Source organism: Rhipicephalus sanguineus, chromosome 2 (genome assembly GCF_013339695.2).
Source record: "Rhipicephalus sanguineus isolate Rsan-2018 chromosome 2, BIME_Rsan_1.4, whole genome shotgun sequence".
Taxonomy (NCBI): domain Eukaryota; kingdom Metazoa; phylum Arthropoda; class Arachnida; order Ixodida; family Ixodidae; genus Rhipicephalus; species Rhipicephalus sanguineus.
In genome coordinates this window covers 39,083,355-39,102,241 of record NC_051177.1, presented here as the reverse complement: position 1 = coordinate 39,102,241, position 18,887 = coordinate 39,083,355, and the positions used below count along the sequence as shown (strand labels likewise).

Below are 18,887 nucleotides of genomic sequence, written 5' to 3'. Positions count from 1 at the left end.
TTATCGCTGCCAAAGGTTAAAGAGGAAACGAATAAGGTTATGAACACGAATTACAGATATATAACTCACCCTCTAAGCCTTCAGATCCGTCGTCGAGCTTAACCACTGCTGTCGCCATTTTCCAATGACTAGACGATGCCCGCCTGTCACCAACGTCGGCTGAAGAGCTTAATACTGAAATAAAGAACGACGGCGATTACAACACGAATATTTCGGCAGCCATACATAATTCACACCAGCAATACTCCCTTGAGACTAAGAAAGGGAAAAATAGACAATCACCCGTTCGTAGCGCGAAGCCACAAGGAAATCCACAGAGATTTCTCAGAAACAAAGCTTCTTAGTTGCCGAAGAATTCGTCGTGGTCCAGGTATCGAACCCGGGACCAATGCTTTTCCGGGGTGGTCGCTCTACCAATTGAGGTAACAAGAAGCTAGCAATTGGCAGCGCGAGGGCGAATTCATCGACAACGCCAAGCACATGCACACATATTACTTCAAATCAGTTCTGCGGAATCCCGTGAGGTAATGGAAGGGTTAAGAAAAGTAAAATAGACAACCACCCGTTTGTAGCACGAAGCCAAAAGGGTGGTTGTCTATTTTCCCGTTCCTAATTCTTCCGCTACCTTGCGGGATTCCGAATAACTGACCTGCAATAATTCCTTGACACTAGCTGAATCGTACTTAACTGGTGACTTGCTGCGCGAGCAGAAAGAAATAAAAGGAAGGCAGCGCCCAACGCAGAGCACCAAATGCTTATTGCGTAAGATCGAGAAGCCAATATATAGGCATGCATTTCACAAGCTCCATCCGTACGCTAAAAAACCAAACAATCCCAGCTGAAAAATACAGCAATACGGCGACAGAAAATTCTGATGTCGTACTTTGGGACATGGCATGCTGTTATTACACAGTAGCATGTCGCGAGGGCCTTTTGGGGTGTTCTGTTGTGTCAGCAGGTATCTGCAGTGCTACAATAAATCTCTCGCGTTACATCAGGGACATTTATGTTATGAAAAGGCGGTATCTCTGATGACAACGCATTTTTCTGCGGCACTACAAACGTTTGTTATATTACTTCAGCTCTCTGGTGTAACACCACTCGTGACGAAATTCACCTCTGTTGTCACGACGCAACATGTCGGTCGCACAACAGAATATTTTGCGCCGGATCAGGAATCTGTAGTAACTACTGAGAAATCTTGTTGCAATAACAGCAATATCCGTTGTCCTGTCGGCACGTACTGTTGTCATTTTCAACTGGGACCTTTTATCAGCTTTAGCGCAAGGCGCCCGAAGGGCGACCATAACATATACACCACTTTTACCCTAAACGCAACAATCATTATCGTAAAGTATCTTGAGGGGCGCAATCTACACAACTCCAGCGACCACTTCTTTCCCTTTATCGCTACAAGGAACGCACGACGACTACGCTCTTTCCCGTCTTCGGTTTTTTTCTTTCTGCTCGCGCAGCACGTCAGTAGTACGTAATTTGCAGTGTTAGGCTCTTCTGAAGCAAGCAGTGATACGTGGCGTTCCATCATAACGATACACTGTGTCTGCTAAATACTTCAGTCGTTCCACTATCATCACTTCCTACAGACGAATGCTTCACTATTCGTTCCTGCAGTAAGTCGGTCACGTGTTGCACAGCCAACCAAAAGTGCTTTTCTGCGTACGTGCTCAATATCACCAGCGCCCATGCCCAATTTGTCACGTGATTAATCTTACACTCAATATTTCGGTCATAAACGCCGTTCAATATGCAGCACGTGGACGCCGCGATTTTATTGATTCATTTCAACAGAAAACAGTACATCACAAGAGCTGTTTGGCCAATGGTCTAGTTACCCCCGTATTCTAGAACGTCCCTTCACTCAACGCTCCATCTTGACTTGAGAAAGTCGATGGGAGCGCCGTCTCTAGGCAGAACAAAGTCACTGCATATCAGCGATAATCTGCGGCGATTCTTGAGAAGCGTGGCGTCACTTTCAGTCGAGCAGCGGCGCTGTGCTCAACTCGGTCGAGGCTTGTTTGAGAATATGGGGGTAAGCTTGGTTTTCGCATCTGTGATTTGTTTGAATAGCCGTACGAAATTTGAGAAATCTGACACCATAAGCTTTCTAAAGGGAATCATTGTTTGTTTTGCTGTTTGTTTTATTGCTTGTTTTACTGATTTGTTTGTTTACTTTGTTTGTTAGGACGATGCTTGTGCTTTCTATTGTAAAGGTGCCACTTGCTTTGGTGGGTAAATGCGCCGAATGTGGAAGCTACCTCCAGTAATATCAAGACATATATCAGAGGTGGGCTTGTTTGCAGATGAGTTATTTGAAAAAATGCAGAAAGACCCGACGCGGGAAACACAAATCTGGGACTTAAGCAGACGTGAAATTCTTGTAAGGCGTTTCTCAAGAAAAATGTAAAAGTATAGCCCGCAAGGACCTCTAGGAAGCTAACGTTTTTCAACCCACATTTCCGTATTCACGTTTTTAGAGATAGTAGTAGTAGTCGTAGTAAACAATAATATTTTCATTTTTAGACATATTTGAAACGTTGTCAAGCTAAATAATTAGGCGTCATTTTTTCCCGCTCCAGTTAGCGCTGCTGCACAGTTACACTTCACCTTCGCTCTGTTATGATAAGCTTGAGCTTGTCATTACGAACCGTAGCCGTCACTACGGGTGCCGCGAAATTAAGGTATATTCGAAATGTAGGAATAGCACTCTGAACCAAGTTGATACAAGGATAGTGCATAACAACTGAAAGCAAATACTCTTTCTCCCTGCCCAGGAAGCAGGGATAAATGTTTTTGCAGTGTCTCCTTGACGTTATGTAGACAAAAAATGGAAATGTTTAACCTGTACATAAGCGTATTGCAGCTTACGGACTACTGGGTTTTCGGAGACGTAGGTGCGAGCAATTGAGTTGGTGGCATCACCTGATGGCGCAGAATGTCACCAGAGAAAACACCAAGCTTTACTAAAAGGATGCAGCAAGCCGCATTTAACGGCTGCTGTAAAGTGTCCGCGTCCTACGTGATCGTTAAAACACAGTCGTTTAAAAATTTTCATTCTGCGAGGATGGCCATAAAACCATAAAACTTTTGGAAACTTACGGTTAGACAAAGCGTCACATGGTGTTGCTTCAGTGTTGCTCGTATAGGTCTCCAGTAAACCGATAATCCGCGAAAGCCAGCGCGCAATCAGACACGCTAATGCTGACTAACACAGAAAATTTCAACACAGCAAGAAATGCACTTGGAAACGTGCTACTGTACCAGGGTAATTGTAGACATGGATATCCGACCTAGGAGGCCTAGGCGTCCTCTTTACGGTGGCGTAAAGAGGCTCCTCCTGGGCCTTGTGGAAGCAGGACAAAAGAAGCGGGAAACACGCACTGTAATTGAAATTCTACATTCGTGTGACAGACAGCGTGAACAAATGACGGCGACATCAAAGCGAGCCAACGCTGTAGCAGTTAAAAGGGCTCTTTTACGCGTGTTCTGTGATGCATCACCGATTTGTGGAACTGAATAGCTTGTTGATACTCCCTTTCCCTATCCCGCAAACTCGTCTCCTATAGCGTATTCTATTGATTCATTTGCATGTGAAAAGAGAACGCGGCAGCGCTACGAGATCGAAATGACAAAGGCACACGAGCGGCATACACCTGCACCATTTTTTGTCTATATGTGCTATGAAACCCTAATGGCTTTAAAAATCCATGTTGCGTTTTCTAACACCACAGAGATTTCGCGAAAGACTGCAGTCGTTGACAGCTCTCGTCATGTTTCTTCAGAAAGGTACTTTTCGTTGTCTTTTTTCTCATTTTCTCCTTATTTTCTTCTATTCTTTCGTCTTGTGACAATTTTAAGTGTAACAAATCAAAGCCGCCGCAGTGGCTCAGTGATTGCGGTGCTCGGCTACAGACCTGAAATACGAATATTCTGATGTTCAAACTGGACTTGACGTTGCCATTGCTTTATGCTTCAAAAGCGGTTTTTAAAGATCTTAGTTTCTGTAGGAAAAGTAGGGAACGAAGCATTTTTGCTGTTGCCATTTCGCGCCTCCTCCAACTGTAAAACAAACAAACGAATAATAATAATAACAATAATTGTTATTATTGCCACGATATGATTACGAGGCACGCTGTAGTGGAGTACTCCAAAAATTTCGACCACCTGGGGTTCTTTAACGTGTACCTAAATCTACGTATACAGGCCTCAAGCATTTTCGCCTCCATCGAAAATGCAAATATAAATAAAGATGAAAGAGACGCTCACCGCGCTGATTCTCCCAATAAGAGTGGCTGTAGATTGATAATGATGCCGTATACCGCACAAGCCTACCGGACTGTGGCGTTGTGTGTGTACTCCCCTTCTCGTTCTCTTTTCTCTCTTTCTTTACTTTTTCTCTCACTCTCCCCCATCCCTTTCCACAGTGAAGGGTAGCATACCGGTTATTCTAAACTACTAAACATCGCAGCCTTTTCTCTCTCGCCCGTTTTTCTTGGTATAGTTTGAAGCACACCAACCTGCTTGTAGGAGCATTCGGACATTTTCCTCTCGTCAATGTCGGTGACGCGGGTGGTGGCGTAGGGGGTCGGGTAGTAGTCCAGGCGGCCATCCAGGGACATTGTCTTCTTGCCCAGGCTCGGGTCCACTTCGGACAAGTGGAGGCACTCCTGAAGGTGGGTTCCCTTGCGCGACCCGTACGCGGAGCTTCCTGCGCAATGCACGAACGAGGTGCACTTGAAGCAACCTGTGTCTCGTAACTATGAACATCGCGCTTTGAGACATCGGGAAAGAAATTTAAAAGGGCAAAGGAATACGACCGGCATGCTATTACAGCGGCAACAATGAAAGACTTAAAAGAAGGAAACAAAGTGAGAGAAAGGAGAAATACGCGCTCCCGCAGACAGGAGCATAAAAGAAACGTCAAACACACAAGTCATTCTATAAAGCCATTTCTGCTGCTGCACAGACTGCCACGCGCAGCTTTCTCACAGTAGACTACAGAGCTCTCTAAATCGCCAACTATTTTTCGAAGTAAACATAGTACCCCCAGCTTCTGTTTAGGTGGCACATAGTATTAGCTTACCGTTCCCGATTAGAACAACACATAGTGCTTTAAATCTACGTTTCTTCTAAACACATATACTGAGTTTTTCTTGTACCCCACTGCAATGTCGTATATATCAAAATTTGTTCATTGCATTCAGTCGTAATACCAGATCATTCATCTTTTCTTTTCTTTAACAGAGTATAGCAAACTCAGTCTTAAGTGTTTGACAGTCGTTGCATGAAAATGAGATAGAGGTTCTCGTGTACAGTGCAGCAGATTAGCTTGTCGTAACTGCGAATCACGCATTTATTTGGCTGTATCGCGACAACACATAATCGTACTCTTTATAAGCGACATATTTGACGACTCACCGCTGTTCGAGCTGTCCGAGGAGTATCGCTTTCGCAGCACGATGTACACGAGTACTCCCACGACGAGGACAACAATGAGCGATATGCAGGCCGGCAGAATGACTCCCAGCTCGAGGTAGAAAGGCGTGGCTTCATTCTCGACAACTAGCGATGGGGTAGCTGGCGCTGCGACACAAAAGCGGTTACACTGTTGTATGCAATACTGATCGCTGTAAACTGGTCGGCGTTATATCAGCTTAGAGACGGAGAATGCTTCATCAAAATGACATTCTCCATTTGACGTGTATTGAAGAAGTCGGTAGGTACCAAAGGTATTCGTTATGAGCGACATTTTTGTAGATGAAGTGCGATATTATACACTCTAAGAAAAAAAAAAGTCATATGACTCTTCTTTGTTAGTCCTGAGTTGCCCCGTATATGACTCTATTTAAAGAGACATGTGAACTCTCTTAAAAGATTAGTACACTCGCGTCGGAGATTATTGGGACCCAAAAGAAAGTTAGCGTGCTTCTTTAAAGAGAGTCATATACGTGGCAAGTCAGGACAAACAAAAAAGAGTCATATGAGTCTATTTTTCTTAGAGTGTAGTGTAACGTCATTCATCGCACATTATTCAAGCTTTGCGGCTGTTTGTGCTCACAGTGAAGAGCACAGTGGTGCACTTCAGAGCGCAGTGGCACAACATTGACTCACAGACAATATAAATGTAATTTCTCTTGATTGTAATACAGTTACATACACAAGACCCGATGCTCTGCTTACGTGTGTTGACGCGTGAAGGTAGCACAGGAATCTCAATGTGAAGGTTCCACGCTTTCTTTCTTCTGCGTCCCCTCTGGCGCACCGGGGCTTTGAATGAACTCATAATAATACATTTCGAGCTATTCTTGTAGTTCCGAAGCGTTAAATTGCTTATCTAGATTAAACTATATTCTTCGTTTGTATCTTTACCTGTGACTGTAGCAATTTCCTTCGAGCTTCTAATGAATACACATACCGTAGCCGTTTTAACACTTAGTCGACAATGAGAGAAGCGAGAAATATATACGCTTACACTGTAGAGTAGCCATAAAGTAATTATAAGGAGCAGAAATTGGAAGCAACAACGTAGTTAGTAAGAGGTCGGTATAAGTGAAGCCCAATACTAATACCACGTAGGATCGCATGACTGCGCACACTTGTCCTTAAGTTTGACTAGTTCGAATTGTCACTAGGTGGCTTTGATCGTTTGTGTTTGACTCACATGAACAATTGCATCTTCGGTCAACAATACATGTGCTTAATACAAATTAGAAAAGTGAAAATAATACCAGGACTCCGACTTTCACTATTATTGGGTGGAGCTAGAATGCGTGCTGCTTATGAGAGCAGAAATTCAAAGTCACATACTTTTGGTAGCTTCAGTTTACGGGAACTTTGGAAGCAGTGTTCGTACTTTTCGCAGTAAAAACGCCCTGAGAAATAACGACACGAGAAGGCATACCTTGTGCTGCCGGCAGCGTGACGAAGTCGTATTCGGCCTCGGTTATGCCTGCTTCATTTTTCGCAATTACTTGAAGCAAATAAGGTACTCCTGGGATGAGGTCATTCAAAAGGATTTGCTTTTGCTGAGGAGGGATGTTGTGCCCGACGACGTTCCACACCTGAAAGAAAAGAACACTGCTATTGAAGCGACGCCATCTACTCAAAGACATGTAGGCGCTTTAGTTTTATATTTTCTCTCAATATGCCATTGCGAAGTATAACAGTAAAACTACCATTGTTTGCGTGAAAGCGAACTTTAAAAAAAGAAGAGAAGAACCCGCTCGCCGAGGATAGATGAGACGCTTTGTATGACATATCGACCAACAAACGCAAGATGGAATTAAAGCGGGCTGGAGAAAATTGGTATGCTTTGCTATACAGTGATGTAGGTTGTGTCCACTTCAGACGTATGCGTAAGCTTTTCTGTTCTTATATCAAAATAGAATTTCATTTCTATGAGTAATGAAGCTTACTGCGATCTTTTCTTAAATGTTACGTATTAGGTGTAAAAGTAAGTGGCACTTCCTTAGACATGCATAGACATAGGGCATGGAGGCGCGAATTTTGATAAATATTCGACCGCAAGCGCCTGTAATAAATTTGCTTCATAAAGAACACCCCAGACAATGCACCAAGCAATGCTTCTCCACAGGTTGACGCATTGTTCTACTAATCAGATCAGACCAAAGAACTTTATTAAGTGCCCTGCGAATTGGTGCGATGAGCCAGGACTCCGCCAAGGTTTTACCCAAAGGTTGTTGACCCTTGGCGGCTTCCTCGGCTCGCTGGACGGCCCAGAATTGGTGCTCCAGATCTCAGCTGAGCAACGCAGACTCTTAGCGCGCGCGGTGGCTGTCGCTGTTTGAGGTTGCATCCCTGTTATCCCCATAGGATATGCTCTAGGGTGGCTCTAGAGTCTGAATCTCTGCACTTGTCTGTCCTGTTTACATATGGCTTTATTAGGTCCGTGAGAGCTGGACCCGGGTAGGATAGGACTTGTAACTGCCGCCATTCGACAGACTGTTTTTTGATTAATTTTGGCTGAGGCGCCGGGAATGTACGCCTCTGAAATTTATGGTGTTGTGCACTTTCGTGAAATGATGTCATTCTATCTTCCCACTCCCACTCGTCTGTATTCCCTGAGGCGGGGCCACCCGAGGCTCGGTCTGTAAGCCTGCCGCTGTCGCGAAGAACTCCACGAAGAAACGTTGTGGGCTCTCACCTTATCCTTCTGCCTCCTAAAGCGAACTTCGAAAGCGATGAACGGACAACCGCCGTCGTGCCACGAGTCCAAGTGAATGGCGATCGATGTAGAGTTGATAGTGATCAGTGACGGCTTGTCAGGAGCCACAGGCGCTGTAACGGGACACCGCCAATAACTGGTGAGGTTTGCTTCCTCAACAAAGTAAGCGTACGAAGAAGATAACTCTTGATGATTGGTAACGTTAAGCAAGATGCTTGCAAACACAGGACAATATCGAAATATACCGAAATTTAGATCTGAAAAAAGCTTTCGTGGAAACAATTAATGAAGAGAAATACGTCACAAAACTGCAGAAATACAAAAAAAAAATCACGGACTTCTCTAAAGGAGCCGAGGAAGCGTAAAGCAAAAAGTGGAACAGAGTGAGATGTAAATTTGGGGGAGGGCAAACTTCCGCCGCAGCGCCCTCCCGCTCCTTCCAACACCTCCCGCTGAGGCTCTTACGATCAGAAAGCAGTGCTAAAACCAGATATTAATTGGAAGAGGAGGAGGAGGAGGAGGAGGAGGGGAGGGGGCCCTCCTGCTCACAAGTAAGCTCTCCCCCCCCCCCTGCTCAACCCCTCCATGTGCGCACGCCTGTGTTGTTTAGCAATCCTAAAGTATGCATTCGTATTTACAACAAGACGAAGCCCTATAGACGTTAAACTGTCCATCTATCAAAGCTATCATTACGAATGATACGGAGTTTATGCTTACTCACCGACTCCAATTGTTTTAGCCGAAATGATATTGCTTGGTCCCCCGTTGCCAACCGAATTGAAGGCGGATAGGTAGAGCTGATAGGAAGCACCACATGTGAGCTGGTCTACGGTGTACTCGGCCGCGTCTCGAGGCACGTTGATCTTGTTCCAGTCGCCCAAGTCTTTTCGCACGTGCAACACGTAACCTGAAACGATGTACAGAGTGAGAACGAAAAAAATAACATGAAGTTGTAGTTCAATAATAAAGAAAATAACCTTATGCAGATACGGCACAAATATTGAAACCTATGCGGCACGGTGCTTTGGTGAAGCGGGTAACTAAATGCTTTGCGACTATTCGTGCGCCTCATGACATTACCCAGCATAGGGATGACATGTCTTGCATCATGCATGCAAGACAGAACTATGCAGAAACTACCGCCACGCGATCCAAGTTACACTCGATTACATGGTATCCGGGTTCGGCTAAGTTAAAAGCCAATCAGCAATCGCGCGTGCTCGTTGGTTGTCGCAAATGAAAGCATTGGTGCAAAATATTTTGCGATATTCGTGCGGCAAAACTTTCTACATCAACGATCCGCTTTTATGAAGAAACGCTTTGCGAAAGATGAAAATGGGGTAAAGTATCGAAAGCGCTCACCCAGGATATCATTAGTGTCGGATGCCTTCCAAGAGACGCTAATTGACGATGACGTAGACGACTGAACTTTGACTGCTGGAGAGGTTGGAGGATCTGGAAGAAACGTACGCGAAACAGATGAATGCTACATTGTATCGCTGACGATTCTTTTCACTATGTCTTTTTAATATCGCAGTGAATAATGTTGCAGTTTCGTAGAAACACGTCTAACAATTCGTTCGTTGAATGGAACTAAGACACAATTTTCCCGAAATGTTCAGGTCTGGAAGGAAGCATTACTTCGCAACTACTGCCGACATTTTATTGAAGTACCCGGTTGCTCAAAACAACTTAAATTCAAGCTTCTTGATTGTGTTGACCTAGCAGTGCGCATAATTTTTTTCAGCCGCGGCAAATGGTACCCATTGGGTAGGCCGATAAATGCTTAATGCGATCGATTTAGAGAACACAGCCGCGAAAGTGGCTTATCACTTAGAGCACGTGTGGGGGTGAGCCACCGTTTCGAAAAGCTGCTGTGATATAAAGAAATAAAAAAATGCCTAGCAGTAAATACACCTCAAATCAAATTGATTGACAGGCTGGGCACACGATGTGTAGTCTCGCCATCTGTGGAGTCATCGGAAAAAGAACTTGCGTTGCTTCCGGAACTCACGTTTTATTTCTTTCTCTCTCTCTTACCCCTTCAATACGCAAAGCAATATGTTGGGCGAGTTGGTTTCTAGCTTCCATATTAACAGCGCAATACCACACCACCGAGGAGCGTGCCTTCTTCTCTGGACCGTGCATCACGACACCACAGAGCCTTGTGCGCCTTCTTCTCTGTGGTGTTGTCTCGCGCTGTTAATATGGAACCCTTCAGTACCCTTCGCACGTGTAGGTATAGTAACACGGACATAGTCTAGTTAACCTCCTTCCCTTTCTCTTATTCTCTCTTTCTGCGGCCAGGTACAGATAGGTTAGGAGAAAGACTAGGCTATGGGATAAGCAGACATACTGTGAATTTGTGTTGGCATATTTTGAGCGCTGCTTCAAATAAACATTTGCTAAAAGCTATTGCTCGTGCCTTACGCTTCCTCCGCCCATGTCTTGGTTTGCAGCTATTGCTCTGTCGTTGTGTTTCAACAAACACAGACTGCCCTCTACCACCTAATGAAACCAACATACAATGAAGCCACGGAAACTATGAGGGACATTATTTGTAGTCGAACTAGTGAAGTCATTTGTAGTCCCACTAGTGTAGTGATTAGGATACAAATGCAAATAAATGAAGGTGGACTTGCCGCCGGTAGGGACCGAACCTAGAACCTTCGAATAACGCGTAGAGCATCGGACGCGTTATCCGAAGGTTCTAGGTTCGACCTCTACCGGTGGCCAAGTTGTCTTTTCTTCCACATTATATTTCTTTACATTTATATCATAATTACTATACTACAGGTAAATGCTACGTATAATGCCTGTTATACTTTTCTCGGCTTCATCGTCTCCTGCTTTCATTACACTACTCTGGTCACTTACCATTCTTTAGGGTCTTAACAAATATCTCCTCCGATGGTGGCCCCGCTCCTTTGGCGTTGAAAGCTTGGACTACGACGCTGTAGTCGGTGTTTCTTTTCAAGTTTGTGATGTGGCACTCGTCGTGCAGGTTCGCAGGAGTGAGTTCGAGAGTTTTGTACACGTAGGTATCCGTCGTGTCCTTCACCTTGTATCCCACGTAGAAGCCTTTCAACGGGCCAAACTGGAGGTCTTTCCTCGGAGGCTGTGAACAATTAGAAGTGTTACCGGGGCTAATTTTGTCACTAGATTTCGTTGTTCAGCGAAGCTTTACATGCTTCATTTAGAAGCGCCACTAATTACGCGTTGTCATGGTTTCCCCCCCAAAAAAAGCAGTGCTACTTGCAAAGGCTACGCAAACATAGTGGAGGCGTAAAAAACTTAAGCGCGATGTACACGCAAACATTGACATGCGTGGGTTATTAAACGACGAAATGAATATTACTAAACCTTCGTTTTTAGCGTGGTTAGAGGCGTTGTGTTATCCCCTTTCCTTAAAAAGACCAAGAAGAATTTCATGCTAGTAAAAATGGAGAATGACGTGTCAAGAAAGTTTATATATCTCAGGTGCTTTGAACTTGTTTACTAATTACAAAGTTTTTGTTAATTATCTATGCGTTATATGAGACACGTGGCTGGTTTCGACGGTCTTTTCGCTGAACAATGCGAGGTGCGTTGTTTAACGCTTCATTGAAGTATGAAGTACGTTGGCTGACGTCCGACAAGTGCTTAATCTTTCGGAATTAATCCCAACTTTTGCAGAACGTTACTTAATTATTCGTTCTTTTTGTCGCATCCGCATGTATCAGCAATGATCTCATACTTTCAAAAGGACATAACATGACCCGGAACCACATTCGGCGGGCATTGCGGCATGTTAAGCGTAATGCCTGACGAAACTTCAGCATTCCTACCTTCGTATAAACCACTGATAAATTACAACTCTTCTTTCTTATTTTCCTTAGTTACATGAGGTTCTGATCACGTTTATTCGACATCCCCGGCACGACCAGTATAACTTAGCGCATTGTGCATGTCGCCATTTATTGAACTTCTCAGCAATACACCAGCGCACTTAATGAGCAACATTTCGAAAAGAATATATATAAAACAAAACGAAACAATATTTTCCCAGAGAATGGCTTAGTTTCAACAAGTTTCGATTAGCATGTTTAGATAAGGTACTTCCTTCTAACAACGTACGCTTTTACTTCAGTTGACCACAACTACTTATTACTTCAAAGCGGTGTTTTGGTCAGGACCAGAAAACTATGGCTGCATGGAAGTCACGAGTGAGTGCTATTAACCAGTACGCTATTAGAAGGAAGCCCCTTCTCGACGCGAGCATCTTTAGTGCGTTTAAATTAATTAGGCTTCGCAAATATTTACTAAACCCTTGCTTTTCTTCCTTATTATTAAACCAGGCTCGAGTTACGTGTTTCTGACATCCATTACGGTCTATGTAATAAATTATGAATGAAGGTGCTTTGAAGCGTTTTAAGTGCACTTCATGAATGGCTCAGATTGTATACCACCATCCTGTCAGAACTGTAATTGAGAACAAGATTAAATTTAGTAAAATGTGAGACAGTTTAAGAAAACTAAGGACGCAGAGTTAAACGTCTGAATGTCTGATGCAAATTTTGTAATTTTTTTTTCAGCACGTACTCGAAAGCACTATATGCGAGCAATATTTCAAACGTGCCAATAATATGAGGGCAGCGTTTTAAACTATGTGGTTGAACTGCAGACGAATATTCTCCGTGCAGCTGCATGAAAAATTAAAAAATAAAATCTGCGCTGAAAATTTAGATGCGATTCTGAAATGTCGCACAAGTATGCGCCTCCCCGGCCCCATCCACCACATTATTTTAACGCAGTGATCTTGGCAGCAGCATCACTGAGCATGAAAGAAAAAACATACATATTTACCTTCCACCAAACTTTGATTGACTGTGAACCTGTTGCCTCAGCCCTAAGTTTCTGTGGAGGCCCCCCAGGTGCTACATAGAAAAAGAGAAAAAAAATGTTAGGGTTAATGCTGGAAGAAACAATTCAAGAGAGCGGCTTGTTGTTGTTTTGCCAAAAAAAAATAGAGCTTTTAGCTGTGAAGCTGATAAAGTTTCGCGTCCTTTCATTCGGTTGAAATCGTTGATACACTAGACCGTTAGAAAGTTTTACGGCGCCTTGCGGAACAGATGACCCACAAAATATATTGCGAACCAAGGCGTGTATTGCCGTACACGCCTTGGTTCGCAATATATTTTGCATGCACTCACACAAACACACACACACACAAAAAGAACGCGCCGCAAAGAAGTGAACATTGATAATAGAGTGCTGCATACATTGATGCAGCTATCATTATTCACTTGTAATATTATAGATGCCTAATTTATCCTCACAAGTGAAGAATGCATAGCCTCATTATACACTTATCTACAGGAGCTAAGCATAGAGGAAAATTTAAATACGCCCAGGCATACGATTCGAGAATCCCAACATCGACATTCGCATAGTTTTGACATTTTACCTTAGTACTGTCGACATGTAAGCAAGTGTCAAGGGCAGGCAAGGAAGATTTACTGCACCTTAATTGCAATGTGTTAATTAGATAAATATGCGTAGAATATTTTCTTTTATGTGATTGACGTGAAAAGAAAGACATCTCACCTTCGACGTCCGTTCGAACGTGCGTCTCAGGTGCTAGCGTCGCTATGTCCCAAGGAATTGAAGGCAAAAATCCTGAAGACGTAAAGTGTGACTGGACGCAGGCCTCGAATCTCATGCTGTGGTTTCCGAACCGGGCACGGTTACGTTCGACGGACTTGTGGTGCCAAGATTCTGAGAGAAGAAACGAAGCACGGAGTGAAGTATTGCAATGCTGAGATGTAGAAATAATAAACAAATTGTAAGTACCGAAATGTCTTGAAGACACAGAGCACACAACGCCCGATCAATCGTGCTATCAATGCGACGCTGAAGCTGTAAAAGATTTCCTTCAACTGCGCTAAACAATCAAGAGCTCGATATCCAGGTTAAATTCATGGCAGTTCCCTGTAATGTCGCGCTTCAAGCCGCCGGAAGCGAAAACAAGCTTACGTGGGTTTGAACAAAAAAAAAAAAACACTTTGCTCTGTCGCTGAAGCTTCAGCACTGCAACACAACCGCATTTCACGTGTGTTGATGAAAAGTCGTGTATTTTCCGCTCCTGCCATAGCCCAACATGCCTGCAGCATGCGTAAAAGAAGTAGAAATAAAAAAAAATACCCGTTCAATGGAGTCAGCTCATAAGCACATTCGCTATGAAGTGCCGCTGCTTAACGTTCCCTCACCGGTGTCTTCCCTGTACTGTATTATGTACTTCGTGACAGCGCTGTTTCCGCTGTACGGTGTAATCCAGGAAAGCTTCACGTGCCGACTGCCGTACTCCAACAATTTCACTTCTTGCGGACTGTCCGGTGGTTCTGAAAAATAAAAACAAGCGAGTGCGTAAAAAAAGGGGGTGGGGGTGCGGCAGGCGTCATTTATACACTTTAAACAACGCGCACAATAAAGTGCACGTAATTTATACAACAAAACTTATCTCCAGCGTCCGAGCAAAATTTCAGCGCTCATATATATCCCGGCATACCTGAGTACTAAGGTGGGTATGAGCGTTCGTGGAAGTCCTACCTTGGAGGATCAGTTGCATGTTCGTGTCGTCGGACCCATATGCATTTCTGGCAAGGCACGTGAAAAGCGCCGAGTCCCGCCTGTCCGCACCTCGAATCGTTATTTCGGACACAATGCCGCCACCGTGCACCGTTTCGTTGAGTTCATATCTACAACAAGAAAGGATCTGGTTTGGAGTATATCATCCATTTTAGTGTCTTCAACCTAGGCGAAACCTGAAAGATATTACCCAGGTGCCTTAACAATAAGAAGTTATCGGTTTATCTCGACTGATTTCTTGGCAACTTTTTTGCCTTGTCGAGGAAGTTATAAGCGATTGCTCAAGGAAAAAACTGAATGCTATTATTTCACGCATGTTTGTATTCTAGAGTTTAATAGCACTATCTTAACACGCTGGTCGTCCCTTAATTCGAGACTGAAATAGTGTGGCACAAGTCTCAATAGTTGCGTAAAGGTGAAAATTTTCTCACAACGTAAAAATATATAAACTCGATTTAAAAAACTTTTGAGCCCGACAGGCATGTTTTTCCTTGACGATGGTCTTCACTACGGTTATCCTCTGCGCGTCTTCTTGCCGTGCTCTTTCGTGCAAATTGCCACACCAAGAAGTAAGACTTACAGATAGTTTGTTAGTAATAACCGTTCGCCAAGTACCCGAGCGTCCGCCATGCATTAGACCGCCACCAAAACTGGTACCCGTCTTTACAGGCGGCTCTCGTAACAAATATCTTTCGAAAATAGCAGTGTTAATTATCATCGAAAATAGTGTCTATTGATGGCCTCATACCTAGGGTCCTCCTTAGGGTCAAACGATTGCTTGTCTCTTGACCAGGTGACGATAACTGGCTTGTCTCCAAAGGCTTCACATCGAAGCCTGGCGATGTGACCTCTTTGAACGCTTTCCGCCTTAAATTTTGATTTAAAATGGGCTGCCACTGAAAGAAAAGCAATGATTCCTCGGGTAAGAACTACAGAAACAAAAAGCGTCATGGATGCTAATCTAGGGGACACTTACAACGAAATTGGTTTGTCAGGAAGCGTTGTGTATTTCTTATACATGTGGAAGAATGCTGGGGCAAACCAATACAAAACGTAAAAAAAAGTTTGGACGAACGAATAGGTATTAGTTGTAAAACGCAATGGTTACTGAGTGTAAGATTTTTAACTATAGATTCTAAGCTTTATGTTTTTAAGTGCGCAGTTGATTATCTGTGAGATCCTCATCATGACTTGTATCTATTATATATATATGACGCATTAATATGATGTGATTTTAACGTAGTAACACATTGTTTGTAGTCATATTCTTATCTCTTAACAGTGTGTTAATTAGGCTATGTGGCAACTTGCGCCCTTCAAAAAGGTTGTTTTCAAGTAAGGACAAATGTAAAACAGAAAAAGTTTTCATAAAATGTATTTTTTTTCTAGGTAGGCCTAGTGTTGTATACATTCCATTGTAGCAAATTATAACTTATGATGAAATCTATTCCCCTGCACTGATAATCCACCAGAATAAATGAAAATACCAAAATGAATGTTGCCACTAGCGTGGAGATTCTCGCACGGAACCACCAATCAGTAAATTTCTGAGTGATGACCACCAGTACAGATACAATCAGTTATAATTAATCACGTCGAGAGAAGACTCATGAGCAAAAAAACGTGACTGTTTCCCGAGCTAGAGACTTCAGCGAACATAATTAGTTGCGGGAGTGAATCAACCTGACTAAAAAAGTAAACGTGCGTAGTGTAAAACAAAATTATGAAATTGGGAAGCTTACCGTGGACGCTGAGCTTTACAACTTTGCTGAGAACCGGCGAAATTCCGTTGGAAGCTTGGCAGAGAAAGAAGCCGGCGTCTTTTTCATCCGCGTTGTGGACGGCGAGAGATCCATTCTCGAACACGTGGATACGTGAGCTGCTGCTGATGGCTCTGTAGTCACCGGGAACGTCGCCTAGAACGATTAGAACCATGCAAAAATATAATGGTAAAGACGGGGATATAAATTGCATGGCAGTTTATACGGTACGGGAATAGTGTAATATTCGGCAACGAAAACACGGCTAAATCAAGGAAACACAGCTAAGAAAAATGGAAATTTAGCTAATAAGTTCTTGCGGAAACCCTGGAAAGTGAGGGGGTTTGAAGCAAGGAAAAATTATTGTCTACGGGACTGCAGCGCAAATACAGGAAATAAACTAGACCGTGCAGGTTTATCGAAAAAGAAAACTGTCAGTGAAGAAAATCTGTCGCGGTGCACGGGACCGATGACTCAACATAGTGCGGTCGTTGTAACATGCCCCTGAGGGAAATTAGTTTTTACTTCACTTACTTGAATAAAAAATAGGAATGACAGGAAATGAAAGTTGGTGAAAAAAAGATGGTTGATCCCTCTGTCATAGGAATCGGCATAACACGAAAGTGAAACATGTCGTCGCAGAAGTAGTTGAGTGCTTTAGTGCGTTGGTATATCAGAGCTTGTATAATGTCTATTGTTGTTTGGTAGATGTAGCAACGCCTGATGTGGACGCACTCACGTTGACGCCTAGTGGCACATCTTCGTAGCGACGACTAACGCCCATGGTCATGACTTAACCCTTGCGGTAGCTGAGGTTCTTAACATCCTGATAAAAGATCGTGATAAATTTCGTCATCTCATCATTTCACATTCCTCTGCATAACCTGGACAAAATGTATAACGCCTTTTTTTTTTCTTCGTTATTTGTGTTTTATTAGCTCTCTTATGTTTGAGTTCGTTATTTCTTTTGCTCATTTATTGTACCCTTATGTTTTTACTGTGCATTACCTGCGCGTGTACGATATGTCTCTGTTGATGTTCTCTGTAATATTATTAATTATTTATAGCGTTGAACTGCTCCTTTTTCTCTTTTCGCTTCTACAATTATTGTTAGCCAATATTTTAATGTGTTTAAAAAGGGATATATGTGTTTTGAGTCATTTCATCCTGTATGTTATGTAATAATTATGTGTGATTATTTATTTTTTGTGATGCCCCCCCCCCTTACCTAATGCCTCTAACGAGGCCTGTAAGGACTCTTTAAATAAAAATAAATAAATAAACATACGTGGCAGGCCCGTAGCCAGGAATTTTTTTCGGGGGGGGGGGGGGGGTGGTGCCCACTTGCTGAAAGCCTTGACTATTTGAGAAAAACGCCGATTTTCATGATTTATTTTCGATAAAACACCATGTGTCATCAAAATTTTTTGCGGGGGGGAGGCCCTAGGCTCTCTCCCCCTCCCCCCCCCTGGCTACGGATCTGATACGTGGACACCGCATATGGTGAATCCCGCGCAAATATGGCTTCAACAAGCACATAATAAACACTGATGATCGATAAGCACTCCTCCAAAGCGTCGTGAAACGCGAAAAGAAACGCTACGCGCGTTGTGTGTTCCCTCTAGCCTGGCAGTTAACTTTTACAGGGCGAGCGGGGAACGCGGTGCGACAGCCAGGCGAGCATCGGAGAGCTATTTTTCGATATGGATGGATGCTATGAGCGAGGCTTCGTCTAAAGCCACCATCTCGCGGGGTATTAAACGAAGTTACACTTCTATTGGAAACGCGCCGAATGGGATGGTCGCAGCGACGGCGCGTTTTTAGATGCGAAGCAGCTTTTTCTCGGCGCTGTGTCCGGTGGTGGTGGTAGCGTCCGCGCTCCACTACGCATGCGCCTGCTCTCTCTCTCCCACTCTCCTCCTTTACTCAGGTGTTCGGTCGCCTTCTTTCCTCTCCTCCCCCGCGCTGCAGCCGCGGCGCAGCCTCTCCTCCCACGTCATGCAACCGCGCCGCAGCCAAATACAGCCTGTAACCCACTTTCTCCTCTCCCTCCCCCATTTCATTTATGTGTATGTAAGCGCTTGCGCTCGGTCGGCTTCCGTCATTCTCGCTTCACTCCCGTTCAGATGCGTTGTAACGTGAACGTTGGCGCCACTCGTTTACTCGGCGCTAACGGAAAGAACGCACAAACACAACGTAATGATAACACAAACACTAAATACAAACCTCACACACTAACGGAAACGCCGAGTGAACGTAACAGAAACTTGGTGTGCGCCTCCAATGCTGCTTCGCAT

At 43.8% G+C, this 18,887-nt stretch overlaps 1 protein-coding gene across 1 annotated transcript in view; it reads right to left on the bottom strand.

Annotated features, from left to right (window-relative positions):
• Window positions 1-18,887, bottom strand: part of LOC119381547 (Down syndrome cell adhesion molecule-like protein Dscam2) — a 381,434-nt gene that overhangs the window by 10,404 nt on the left and 352,143 nt on the right. The window contains 18 exon segments of the mRNA XM_049412821.1: window positions 70-174; window positions 3,280-3,361; window positions 4,536-4,726; window positions 5,437-5,601; window positions 6,920-7,079; window positions 8,183-8,316; window positions 8,925-9,110; window positions 9,566-9,658; window positions 11,081-11,321; window positions 13,049-13,119; window positions 13,790-13,817; window positions 13,819-13,902; window positions 13,904-13,940; window positions 13,942-13,960; window positions 14,452-14,583; window positions 14,792-14,940; window positions 15,579-15,726; window positions 16,573-16,746. Of these exon segments, the coding sequence (XP_049268778.1) occupies window positions 70-174; window positions 3,280-3,361; window positions 4,536-4,726; window positions 5,437-5,601; window positions 6,920-7,079; window positions 8,183-8,316; window positions 8,925-9,110; window positions 9,566-9,658; window positions 11,081-11,321; window positions 13,049-13,119; window positions 13,790-13,817; window positions 13,819-13,902; window positions 13,904-13,940; window positions 13,942-13,960; window positions 14,452-14,583; window positions 14,792-14,940; window positions 15,579-15,726; window positions 16,573-16,746 (2,199 nt within the window).